This window comes from Stegostoma tigrinum, chromosome 20 (assembly GCF_030684315.1).
Source record: "Stegostoma tigrinum isolate sSteTig4 chromosome 20, sSteTig4.hap1, whole genome shotgun sequence".
Classification (NCBI taxonomy): Eukaryota; Metazoa; Chordata; class Chondrichthyes; order Orectolobiformes; family Stegostomatidae; genus Stegostoma; species Stegostoma tigrinum.
This window is the reverse complement of record NC_081373.1, coordinates 25,336,875-25,350,350: the sequence shown is the minus strand read 5'-3', so window position 1 is coordinate 25,350,350 and position 13,476 is coordinate 25,336,875. Positions and strand designations below refer to the sequence as shown.

At 42.0% G+C, this 13,476-nt stretch overlaps 1 protein-coding gene across 1 annotated transcript in view; it reads right to left on the bottom strand.

Moving 5' to 3' along the window:
- Positions 1–13,476, bottom strand: part of gucy2g (guanylate cyclase 2g) — a 65,692-nt gene that overhangs the window by 33,855 nt on the left and 18,361 nt on the right. Inside the window, exons 9-13 of the mRNA XM_048551521.2 lie at positions 5,881–5,925; positions 5,203–5,366; positions 4,956–5,090; positions 3,011–3,094; positions 2,019–2,123 (exon numbers count right to left, since the gene is read on the bottom strand). Coding sequence (XP_048407478.2) covers positions 2,019–2,123; positions 3,011–3,094; positions 4,956–5,090; positions 5,203–5,366; positions 5,881–5,925 — 533 coding nt within the window. The remainder of the gene's footprint in view (positions 1–2,018; positions 2,124–3,010; positions 3,095–4,955; positions 5,091–5,202; positions 5,367–5,880; positions 5,926–13,476) is intronic.

Sequence of the window (13,476 nt, the reverse complement as noted above, 5' to 3'; positions counted from 1 at the left end):
AAGGCAACAACTGCCCAAAGTGGGACAAAGGGTGACACAGGGTGCACAAAAGGCCAGGCTCAGAGCAGTGGAGAGTTCCTGAGGAAGATAGAAAGGTCAGGAGTGGAGAGACAAAAGGGTTTAAACACAGATGTGAGCATTATAAATTTGAGGCATTAGAATACTGAGATATGACGCAAATCAGCAAGGAAGGAGTATTGATTGAGCAGGAATTGTTTGAGAATAGTACACAGTTGTACTGTATTAGATGAATTGTAGCACATGGAGGGTGGAGGAGAAGCAATGGCTCAGTGGTATCATCAATAGACTACTAATCCAGTGACCCAAATAATGTTCAAGTGCTCTTGAAGTGTAGTGGTACAGTCCCTACCTCTGAGCCAGGAGGCAAGGGTTTAAGTCCTATTTGCTTCAGAGCCATCAAAAGATACCTCAGAACAGGTTGATTAGAAATATCTGTATGGAGGGTGGCGAATGGGAGCTGATAGGAATAGCTATGGAATACACAGATCTGGAGGGGGAAAAATGCCTGGATGAGGATTTACCATAGAGACAGATTGCTGCAGCACCAGAGTCAAGTAACGCTATGGCAGTAGATGTATGATAAGGTAGAAGAAGCAAATGCTGAGGCTGTATTTTAGACTGAGATATGGGCAAGGCTTGGAAAAGAATCTGTTGTGGGAAGTGATGACAGAGGTTTCAGCATCCACAATGCTTAACCAGAAGAAATACCATCACAGACATTACTTAATATCAGATAGGGCATCTGGAGAAGAAATGGAGGAATAAAGAAAAATGATGGGCCTTTCAGTGTATAGAATGAGGCTAGCCCTTTTGTTTCCACTGGAGTTTAGAAGAGCAAGGGGTCACTTAACTGTATGGTATAAGATCCTGAATGGTCTTGACACCAGGCAGTGTGGGAAGGATGTTACCTTTGGCGAGGCATTCTACAGTTCTGGACACTATTTTAGAATTAGGGATTGCCCTTTCAAGACAGAGATGTGCAGAATTTTTTTCACTCAGAGGGTCGTGCAGCTTCAGAACATTCCAAAAGGCAAGGTGGAGTCATTGAATATTTTTTAAGCTCGAGGTGGATAGATTCTTGTTAGGCAGGGCAATCAATGTTTATCAGGGTAGATGGCAATGTGGAATTTGAAACACAACAAGATCAGTCCAGATTTTATTGAATGGCGGAGCAGGCTCAAAGGCCAAAATTATACACTTCTGCTCCTATTTGTATGTTTGTATGTTCTATGTTCATTTATACTTTGGCTATGATCAGATAGACAAGAATGGAATCAAGCAAAAGAAAACCAAATGAGCTTGACAGGAAGAAATGCAAAGGAGAACAATGTCTGTCCATTTCATCAATGACCACAGGTATTCTGTATACAGTGGTCAATAAGGAGGCATAAATGATACATCAAAGTTACAGTCACTGTCTATGGCATCTGTCGCTTTAGTCAGAACCATTTCAATTCTGTGGCTTTGACCGCAAATGTGACCAGAGAGACAGAATGAGGGACTTATATGAATGAATGGAATGAAGTTATAATCCAACAATACAGACAAGCCTCTTTGAGAGGAATGGGAGATTGAAGATGGGGTAGTAATTTGCAAGGCAAAAGGGAATGGAGTGGGCTTTTCAAGATGGGGTTAATGATGGCAGTTATGGAAGTGGGAGGTCAGTTCATGTGAAAAGGGAACCACAGACATAGTGGCCAAAATGGGAAGTTTGGTGGTCGGCAGTCCAATGGGAAAAGGGTCAAGAGACCAGAGGGTCGATCTTACAGACAAGACTAGAGAGGGCATGAGTTGAGAAAGTGGAGAGAGATATGGGCTCACAGGTAATTCATGGGGAAGCATTTACAGGAGATTTGGTCTGGTGGGCAAGAGAAAGAGGAGAAAGCAACTGAGGCAACTGAATGAATGAGCAGGTATCTGTTTGATAAAATACTTCACACATTTGTAAATAATCAACAATTTCATATTACGTATAACACTTACTTCAATCAACGTACCTTTAAACTTCCCCTTTTGCAGTATTGTGAAATGATATACCTGTGTGGTGCATTTATACATACACCAAAGAAACATACTAGATTTTCATGTCTTAGTTCTCGCATCTAGAATCAATATTAGTATTCAGTTAGACACATCTTGAAATTGAATATATATATTTAAACATATCTAAGTCACTAAACTTGTACCTGTGAAAATCTAACTCCCAGATCCTCAATCTGTAATATATAAAAGTCTCAATCTTAAGGAAAGTAATGCTTGGATATTATGGATCTCAAGTAATGTGGGGATAGGACAGAAAAGTTGGATTGACAAAGAATCAGAGACAATGGGAACTGCAGATGCTGGAGAATCCAAGATAACAAAGTGTGGAGCTGGATGAACACAGCAGGCCAAGCAGCATCTCAGGAGCACAAAAGCTGCCATTTCGGGCCTAGACCCTTCATCAGAGGAGGGGTCTAGGCCCGAAATGGCAGCTTTTGTGCTCCTCAGGTACTGCTTGACCTGCTGTGTTCATCCAGCTTCACACTTTGTTATCTTGGATTGACAAAGAAGATCAGTCACAATCTTATTGAGTGGTCAAGCAGGTTCAGGGAGCCATTTGACGTAATTCACATCTCTATTGCTTAGATGCTTAAACTGTCCTTTGTGAAAACAGTATCAGCGCATACATCCTCTCAAGCATTACCAAACAATCGCCATAGGGTGGTCCATGTCTTTGGTTGTCAGAGAGGGACAGGACCAGGCTTGAAAGATTAGGTTGGCAGTACTCATTGCTTAGACATGTACATGCCGAGCAAGCTTGGGCATAGGGCTGCAGTGACCCAAGGAACTGGAACTTAGTAAGAGCCAGTATCTTGTAAAAGGAGCAGAGAGAAAGTGGAAAAGCGTCAACAAGAAAGCAAGTTCTAAGTCGCATGTAACTTATAGTTTGTAAATCTAATCTGACAGGTATTTAATTGCACACTGACTGTAACCATATTTGCCATACCAGCTGCAGCTCTTGTTGTATCGATTGCTTGCTCATATCTGGAGATATTGATCCATCAAGGTACATAACTGCTACATAATTTCCCTGTCAGGCAGAAACAATAAGTACCACAGCAGTCATCAAATCTCATTTATTTTCAAAAAGTTTTCTTTCAACGTATTTGTGATTTGACCTGGTGGTTGCCTGATGAAATTTTCCTTCAATGATAAATCAGTTTTTATTAGCAAAACTGGGGATGAGATCATACCGGACTGTGTACTAGGCACTAAACTGGTGAATGTCATGGATGTTGGCACCCTCCTAATTAAATTGTCTTTTCAGGAAAATGGATATGCCAGTTAGCTTGTGCATTTAAGCTTTTAAAACCCACTCTATACCTTGACAGATCTATCTTTGGGATGCTCCCAGATTACAGGAGGTCTGGGCAGGATATATAAAAATCACACAATACTTCAACCAAAGACTAGCTGTCCCACCTGCCCCTCCAATAGTGCCACTTTTTTTAAATGTGTGATGTGGCTGGGCCAGTGTTTAGTGCCCAGAGGACAGTTAAGAGTCAACCACATTGCATTGGGTCTGGAGTCACATGAAGGACAGGGCAGGTAAGGATGGCAGTTTCCTTCCCTGAAGGACATTAGTGAATCAATTAACAATGGCTTCATGACCATCATTAGACTCTTCTTTGGCTTCAAACACGATCATCTGCCACCGCAGGGTTTGAACCTAGGTCCCTGGTTTGCTGGTTTATTGGGGTAGCGGAAATACCACTAGGCCAACACCTCCCTTAGCACACAAGCTAGTGCATTTGCTCATGGGGAATTCCATGGCATCCCACTCTTCCCTAAAGATTATTTCGGATTTTTGTGCATGGTGACATGTTTTTGAGTATTTCTCACAGATTGGGTAGTTTTGCTTTGGGTTCAGTCAATACACTGCCTATACCCAGACACTTCCAGAAACAAGGACAATGCGTACACTGTAGCAGAACCAGAACACAGTAGAGGTATAATCATGACTTAGCTGATATCAAAGATTCTTAGTTGTTTGGAAATTTGCTTGAACAATGAATCAGTACAACAGTATTTCATACTAGTATCTAATTTTATGAGGACAACACGATTACCAATTTATTGTTAATAACCTTTCATTGCCATAAAATTCAATTGGGATTGCACCTGTAGGTGATGCTGTGCCATCATGTTATCTCCAGTCCAGCTGAGATCATGATATGGATTGTTTCCTATCAGACCATGCAGGAGCTGACAGAACAAAAGATTGTGGGAATATCAGTAGTTGGGAATTCCTCCACACCTTGGAGGGGGCACTGGGGGTGGGTGTTGCTAATACTGGGAGCCTAGCAGCAGGGTTTTTAGGTGGTGCGAAAGAGGTTTGGACCGGAGCCCAGAGACTGGGGCACAGGCTGACGGCAGGAAAATTACAGGTAGCTGCAAATGGTGGTGCAGATATTCTCCAGCACAGGGGTTTCCTTACTCAAAGTGAAACTGGCAAGTGAACATGGAGAGGGCCTGCTAAATCTCATAAGATCATGAATCCTATGGTTAGGGAAGGAAATGTCCTGTCCTTCCCTGGTGTTGGACAAAAAAAAATGACCCTAGCCGCAAAGATTGACTCTTAAATTCTGACTACAATAAATATCAGCCTAGACAGCGACACCCACATCCCATGAATAAAAAAAACTCGATAATCACAGTATATTTTCTTGATACGATGTGAGTCAGTGTATATGAAATATCACATTAACACGATATATTTGTACTGAGATGAATTGGCCTTTAACTCAAAGTGGTGTTCTGAAAGCATTTTAAAAACAATTTCAACCAAATTGCGTTAACAATTTTCTTGCAGGCAATGACGTGATGTTACTCAATACCGCAATATATTAATGATACATTTAACAATATAAGTATTCTTGAAGTAAGCTCACCTGGTAAAAACCAACTGTGGAATAAACTACCCTGTTTCCTAGGTGATCTCTGAAACCATAATTCTGATGGCTTGAGATGTTGGTACTTGATCCAAGGCTTCCAACTTCTTTGGTTAATGTGATGGTACCAGGCTTCTGCACATTGATATAGAAACAAATACTGTATTTGTGTAAAATTGTGCTTCATTTCAGGGTCTCTTTTAATGCTTAATAACAGCAAAAATGTTACATGCTGCCAATCCTGTACCTTGCTATCTTTCAGGATAGTTATGTCTTCATAATTTATTTTCCACCACATATCCTGATGTTGATTTAATGAGTTATGTTTCCGTACTATTAGAAAGACAGTAACTGCAGCCACAACAAAAACCACAACCACACTGACAACGACAGATATCACAATGATGTTATCTGAAAAAAAAACAAAGCAAATGAAGTGAGTACATTACCAAACCAATCTATATTGACAATATTTAGCAGGAATGTCTGTGGCCAGAGCTAATCAGAATTGCATAAAGAAATTACTGCCATAAAGAAATTTAAACTCTATATTACAATGAGAAGAATTCCAACTCCTAAATGCAGACATTTTAATGTTTGCTCATTGACAATCAGATTTGCAACTTGTGGCTCTCTTGCTGTCACACAACAGAGTTCCATGATCTGGTAATTTCACAACTGGACAGCCAGTCTTGGCAGAGGAGACAGGAAGTTGGCAGTGACTATGTATGAGACCTAAGAGCTTGAGTAACAAGATGGCTTAAAAGGAGATAGGAGACATAGTTCAGTGCTCACAGCCAGCGTTAAGGGGACATTGCAGCATAGGAAGGAAATCTCTAAGTTCAGTGGGTGGATAGGTGCTTGAGAAAGGGGTGGGATGTTTGGTTTCCAAACAGCAAACTTTCAAATAGAGGATTTTCAGTACCTGTTGCGTTCTGTGGAGATGTTGTAGTAGTGACAGTGACATTCACTGCGGGAAAAAGAGCAAGATTACAGATCAGAGAAATAATCAACAGTTACTCCTTCTTGCAACATTACTTTAGAAAATCAGCTTTTGAATTTAAATGACCACAAACAGAGTCAGTTCCAAAATGAAATTATTAATTCCAGCTTTCGGAGGATGAGAGGGGATCTGATTGGCATATAAGATAATTAAAGGATTGGACACTGGAGGCAGGAAGCATGTTTCCGCTGATGGGTGAGTCCAGACCCAGAGGACACAGTTTAAAAATAAGGGGTAGGCCATTTAGAACAGAGTTGAGGAGAAACTTCTTCACCCAGAGAGTGGTGGATATATGGAATGCTCTTCCCCAGAAGGCAGTGGAGGCAAGTCTCTGGATACTTTCAAGAAAGAGATAGATAGAGCTCTTAAAGATAGTGGAATCAAGGGTTATGGGGATAAGGCAGGAACAGGATACTGATTGTGGATGATCAGCCATGATCATATTGAATGGTGGTGCTGGCTCAAAGGGCCGAATGACCTACTCCCGCACCTATTGTCTATTGTCTTGTTTATCTAACCCTCTTAAAATTGTGCACTTGCTAATTTTTAGAAGAGTGACTGTACCCTGAGATTTTCCAACATCTGCAAACTACCATGCTGTTCGCAAGCTGTTGACTTTAATTTGTGACTTTAATATATTCAACAATATATTAGCACTTTTCTGAGTTTCCAGCACTACTGTGTTAGAAGACAATTGGACCTGACCAGAACTCTCACTGTCCAGTCCTTCCCAAAATATAATTACACACTTAAATGGGATACTAATGACAAAAGAACAAAGGGGGAAGAATTTGTTTATGCGTATGGACTGGTGAGAAGGAGCATTTGTACAGTCACAAAAACCATTGCCCATTAACATCATTTTCAAAATATAAAATTTCAAACACCCATTTGCAGTTACCAGTTACAGAAAACGTAATAATTACAGTGGGATTTCCTGCAAACTGGTTACAAATGGTTAGGTTGGATGTTGTTGATTTCCATTTTCACCAGTTATGGGGCTAATGTGGAAAAAAATTGGCTTTTTGTTAATAGAACAAATCCAAAATCATTGGATATGAAAATCAGTGAAAAACAGGTTTGCTACTGCAAGCATGCTGCTTGTTCTGGCTCTGCAAATGAGCTCCACTTATACTGTGTGCAAACCCACAATACATGATGTGAGCAAGATTTATATATATAACGAGTAGGTAACACCAAGTTGATTATAAGTGAATTTTATGGGAGATTACAGGCAAAGGCTGCAATGACAAGTCTACTTCTACAAGAGTCTTCCAAACTCCACAGTCATTGCACCATTGTTCTAGTAATTCACTCTCATTTTAAAAAGCTAAGATAAATCACCACATTCTCAGAAAACTCATTTCCAATACCTGTTGTGTTTGATGGAGAAAGTACTGTAGCATTGTAAGCAATGGTGCCTGTAAAAAATGCATAAGACATTAGATGTAGAGGGGAGACAAGGAGAAATTTCTCCATAAGGATCTGGAATGTCCTGCCAGAAACATTGGTTCAAACTGATTCCGTTATCAATTTTAAAAAGGAGTTTATGTTTGAGGATGAGGATCTAAAAGTGGGGTTGTGGGACTAAGCACAACAGTTCTTTCACGGGCTTGTGCCTTGGACTGAATAATGAGCTGTCCAGGCAGAAAGGTCCTGCAGTCTGTCTCAGCATTTGGTTTCTGAGGCAATAGCACTTGACTATATTACTCAATGGACTATGGAGAGGAAAAGCCAGGCCAAGTTTCTGCTTCTGAGTTGCTATCTATCCACGTCCATGAGTTTTGTTTGTATGTGCTGTGTGCGCGTGTGTGTGTGTGTGTGAGAGAGAGAGAGAGAGAGAGAGAGAGAGTGCGTGTGTGAGTGTGTGTATGTGACAGAGACAGACAGTGCGTGTGTGTGTATGTGAGAGACTGAGAGAGTGGGTGTGTGAGAGAGTGGGTGTGTGTGTGTGAAAGAGAATGTGTGTGTGAGTCATATGCAAGTGTGTGTGTGTGTGCGTGTGCGTGTGCGTGTGTGTGGGCGTACCTGCTCCCTTTCATGTCAGGAACTGTGTCTGTACAGTCTCTCTCTCTCTGCTATGTGACAGGATAGTATATTACATATAAACGAGGCAAGAAAGGTTAATTATGAGATGCTATTGCATGTAAATTGCTCACACTGGGTGCAAAATCAGCCCTTTATTCCTCAAAGTCAAGAATATCACTTTTTTGATCTCGCCATCTTTTCCCAACTAACGTGTCATTGGCCACATCATTGAGGGGCTGAGAAAGTTTCAGTTTTTGTAAGAGGTTTTGACTTCTTCTACACCGAATCAACGTTGGGACTAACAACATAGGCAAGGCTAGGGTAGAGGACCTGTTCAGGGATTATGAAGCACTTGGAAAGAAATTGAAGTACAGGTCCTCAAGAGTCATAATCTCCGGATTACTGCCTGAGCCACATGCCAACTGGCATAGGGATAAGAAAGTTAGGGAAGTAAACACATGGCTAAGGGACTGGTGTGGGAAAGAGGGATTCCATTTCATGGGGCTTTGGCATCAGTTTTGGAACCGGGGGGATCTGTACCGTTGGGACGGTCTCCACCTGAACCTATCTGGACCCAGTGTTCTAGCAAAAAGGATAAATAGGGTGGTCAGTAGGACTTTAAACTTCTGAGTCGGGGGGGAAGGGAAAGTGAAAGAGACAGGGAGTATGGAGTTAAATGGAAAGATAAGCAGCAGGATAGCATGTGTACAGGTGGACTTAAGCTCGAGGCAGACTAGGAATACAGCAAAAAGGAAGGATAACTTAAGACATCTTGGGATTTCCAACCTCTCTAATAGTGATAAGAAAGTTAGCATCAAGGCACTTTATCTAAATGCTTGTAGTATTCGCAACAAAGTAGATGAATTAACAGCACAAATCCTCTTGAATGATTATGATGTGGTAGGCATCACAGAGACATGGTTGCAGGGGGTTCAGGACTGGCAGTTAAACATCCAAGGATTCACAACTTATCGAAAAGACAGGGAGGTGGGCAGAGGGGGTGGGGTTGCCTTGTTAGTTAAGAATGAAATTAAATCTACGGCACTGAAGAACATAGAGTCAGAAGAAGTGGAATCTATGCGGGTGGAATTGAGGAACCACAATGGCAAAAAAACTATAATGGGAGTTATGTACAGACCTCCTAACAGTGATCAGGACCAGGGGCACAAGATGCACCGAGAAATAGATAGGGCATTTCAGAAAGGCAAGGTCATAGTGATCTTAGGGGACTTCAATATGCAGGTGGATTGGGAGAATAATGTTGCCGGTGGATCCAAAGAAAGGGAATTCATGGAATGCTTACAGGATGGCTTTTTGGAACAGCTTGTGATGGACCCCACAAGGGAACAGGCTATTCTGGACTTAGTGCTATGTAATGAGCCGAGACATTATAAAAGACCTTAAAGTAAGGGAACATTTAGGAGGCAGCAATCTCAATATGGTAGAGTTCAGTCTGCAGTTTGAAAGAGAGAAGGCAAAATCGGATGTAATGGTATTACTGTTAAATAAAGGTAATTACAGGGGCATGAGAGAGGAATTGACGAAAATCGACTGGTAGCAGAGCCTAGCAGGGAAGACAGTAGAGCAACAATGGCAGGAGTTTCTGGGTGTAATTGAGGACACAGTACAGAGGTTCATCCCAAAGAAAAGAAAGATTATCTGGGATGGGATTAGACAGCCATGGCTGACAAAGGAAGTCAGGAAATATATCAAAGAAAAAGAGACAGCCTATAAAGTGGCCAAGAGCACTGGGAAATCAGTAGATTGGGAAGGCTACAAAAGCAAACAGAGGATAACAAAGAAAGCAATAAGGAAGGAGAGGATCAAATATGGAGGTAGGCTAGCTAGTAATACTAGAAATGATAGTAAAAGCTTCTTTCAATACATAAGAAACAAATGAGAGGCAAAAGTAGACATTGGGCCGCTCCAAAATGACGCTGGAAGGCTAGTGATGGGAGATAAAGAAATAGCTGAAGAACTTAATAAGTACTTTGCATCAGTCTTCACAGTGGAAGACATGAGTAGTATGCCAACAATTAGGGAGATCCGGGGGCAGAGTTGAGTATGGTAGGCATTACAAAAGAGAAAGTGCTAGAAAAGCTGAAAGGTCTAAAAATTGATAAATCTCCTGGCCCCGATGGGCTACGTCCTGGAGTTCTGAGGGAGGTGGCTGAGGAAATAGTGGAGGCTTTGGTCGTGATCTTTCAAAAGTCACTGGAGTCAGGGAAAGTCCCAGATGATTGGAAAATTGCTATTGTAACCCCCTTGTTTAAGAAAGGATCAAGGCAAAAGATGGAAAATTATAGGCCAATTAGCCTAACCTTGGTAGTTGGTAAAATTCTAGAATCCATTGTCAAGGATGAGATTTCTAAATTCCTGGAAGTGCAGGGTCAGCTTAGAAGAAGTCAGCATGGATTTAGCAAGGGGAGGTCATGCCTGACAAACCTGTTGGAATTCTTTGAAGAGGTAACAAGTATGTTAGACCAGGGAAACCCAGTAGATGTTATCTATCGAGACTTCCAAAAGGCCTTTGATACAGTGCCTCATGGGAGGCTGCTGAGCAAGGTGAGGGCCCATGGTGTTCAAGGTGAGCTACTGGCTTGGATTGAGAATTGGCTGTCTGACAGAAGGCAGAGAGTTGGGATAAAAGGCTCTTTTCGAAATGGCAACCAGTGACGAGTGGTGTCCCGCAGGGTTCAGCGTTGGGGCCGCAGCTGTTCACCTTATAGTTAATGACTTGGATGAAGGGACTGGGGGCATTCTGGCGAAGTTTGCTGATGATACAAAGATAGTTGGACAGGCAGGTAGTACTGAGGAGGTGGAGAGATTGCAGAAAGATTTAGACAGTTTAGGAGAGTGGTCCAGGAAATGGCTTATGAAATTCAATGTGAGTAAATGTGAGGTTTTGCACTTTGGAAAAAAGAATACAGGCATGGACTATTTTCTAAACGGTGAGAAAATTCGTAAAGCAGAAGTACAAAGGGATCTGGGAGTGTTGGTCCAGGATTCTCTAAAGGTTAACTTGCAGATGAGTCCGTAATTAAGAAGGCGAATGTAATGTTGTCGTTTATCTCAAGAAGGTTGGAATATAAAAGCAGTGATGTGCTTCTGAGGCTTTATAAAGCTCTAGTGAGGCCCCATTTAGAATGCTGTGTCCAATTTTGGGCCCCATACTTCAGGAAGGACATACTAGCCCTGGAGCGTGTCCAGCGGAGATTCAGATGGATGATCCCTGGAATGGTAGGTTTATCGTATGATGAATGGCTAAGGATCCTGGGATTGTACTCATTGGAGTTTAGAAGGTTGAGGGGAGATCTAATAGAAACTTACAAGATAATGTATGGTTTAGAAGGGGTAGACGCTGGGAAGTTGTTTCCGTTAGACGGGGAGACTAAGACCCGTGGGCACAGCCTTAAAATTAGAGGGGGTAAATTTAAAACTGAAATGACATGACATTTCTTCAGCCAGAGAGTGGTGGGCTTGTGGAATTCATTGTCACGGAGTGCAGTGGAGGCTGGGACATTGGATGCCTTCAAGGCAGAGATTGACAAATTCTTGATCTCTCAAAGAATCAAGTGCTACGGGGAGAGTGCAGGGAAGTGGCGTCGAAATGCGCATCAGTCATGATTTAAATAGCAGAGTGGATTTGATGGGCCGAACGGCCTTACTTCCACTCCTATGTCTTATGGTCTTAAGGAATAAGCCCCTTGTGAGTTTTACAAACCACTGTCAATCTACATTAGTGTCTGTTTTGTAAACAACAGGCAATTCATGATGTTTATCCCAAATTCTTTAGTCTAAAACAAAGACCAAAGAACTGTGAATGTTGGAATTATGAAACAAAACAAAATGAAATTGCTGGCAAAACTCAGCAGGCCTGGCAGCATCTTGGAGAGAAACCAGAGGGAATATTTTGTGTCTGGTGACCCATCTTCAGAATTGATTATAGCTAGAAAAAGTTTGGTATATATGCTAAAGATGCTCAGGGATAGGAGTAAATGTTAGGTGGAAATGGAGAGAGAACAACAATTGGACAGACAAAGGAATGCATAAAGTTCAGCCTGGGAGAAAGAAAAGCTGTTAATGAAGATCATAAGTGGCCACCAATGGGATGGTTGTGGTAGCCGCCCACATGATGTCAAGGCCTGGTGTGTGAGGATAGGGAAATGACATGGGAGAAAGTGCTCAGGTCCTAAAATTATTGAACTGGATATTGAGTCCTGAAGGCTACAAGGTTCCCAGGCTTAAAATGAAATATAGTTCTTCCAGCTTGTGCTGAGCTTCGCTGGAGCACTGCAACAAGTCAGAGACAGAGATATTGGCCAGAGTGTGTTGACATGTTGACTAAATCATTGCTACGTTTCAGAATTAACTACCCTATGTGTGAAGATATTTTTTCTGACATCTTCCCTGAATGACTTAGCTCTAATTTCAAATTCCTGCCCCTGTTTTCCTGGATCCTTTAACCTGAGGAAACAGTGTGGGTATAGACTTAGCAGCCCCTGAACAATGTGAGGATTAATGAGAAAGTCAGAAAAATTGTGTGAGGTGGCCAGCAAGAAATTTTGACATTAAAAGCAATAAAGTCCAAATTTCCAAACAAATGTTGAATGGTGAGATAAGATTCTTGCTTGTGAGCAGCGCAATGTCTATTTGTATTTTTCAGCATACATTAAAATCACATTATGATCTAATCTCGCCTCATTAATAGTTCCCATTTACCTACTAGATGGTGACAACATGGAAGTCTGAGTGGATGCCAAGGGTCTCCAGATCACCATTTGCTCCTCACCAGGCACCAACTTCTTTGGGCATGCTCATTGTGGGCAGTGACTGCACTCTCCATCCTCCTTCCATGAACATTGTCATCCACACCTACCAACATCACTGTGCATCATATCCCATGTCTCACTGTATGGAGCAAAGTGAATACTTAGTGCTTACATTACTGAGGATCTGCTCTGTGTTTCTTACGTTCCCCCTACAGGGTCATTTCAAATGCATCAGATGGGTCCAGCCACAGTGGGGGCTACCATAGCTGTTGCTGTGGTGCTGCTAAAATGCAGAGAGATGGAGGAGGACCAGATTTGACAGCAAGCGCAGAACCAGCAGTAAATTCCTACAGCCAAACAACCTCCACATGTAGAGGTCACAGCTGAAGGACCCGCAGGATGTTCAGGAGGCCCAGAGTCCTTCATCTTGACACCATTTCCAGATAAGCGAGGTATAGTGTCACCACAGACTGAGGATGTCCCAAGACATTGTTACAAAGCTATATCAACTGCTGGAGTGGAACCTGTGACCTGAAGAAGCGGGGTGGCTATCTAAGCCAGTGTTTGGTGACTACTGCTTAAAACTTTTTGGTGACTACATCCTGAGAATGCTCATGTTCCTTGATTCGTTTGAGGGTCTGGATACATTGCATTGGTGGTTACTAGGTGACAGGGGCTGTTCTCTGTAATCTTGGCTGATGATTATGTTGTATTACCC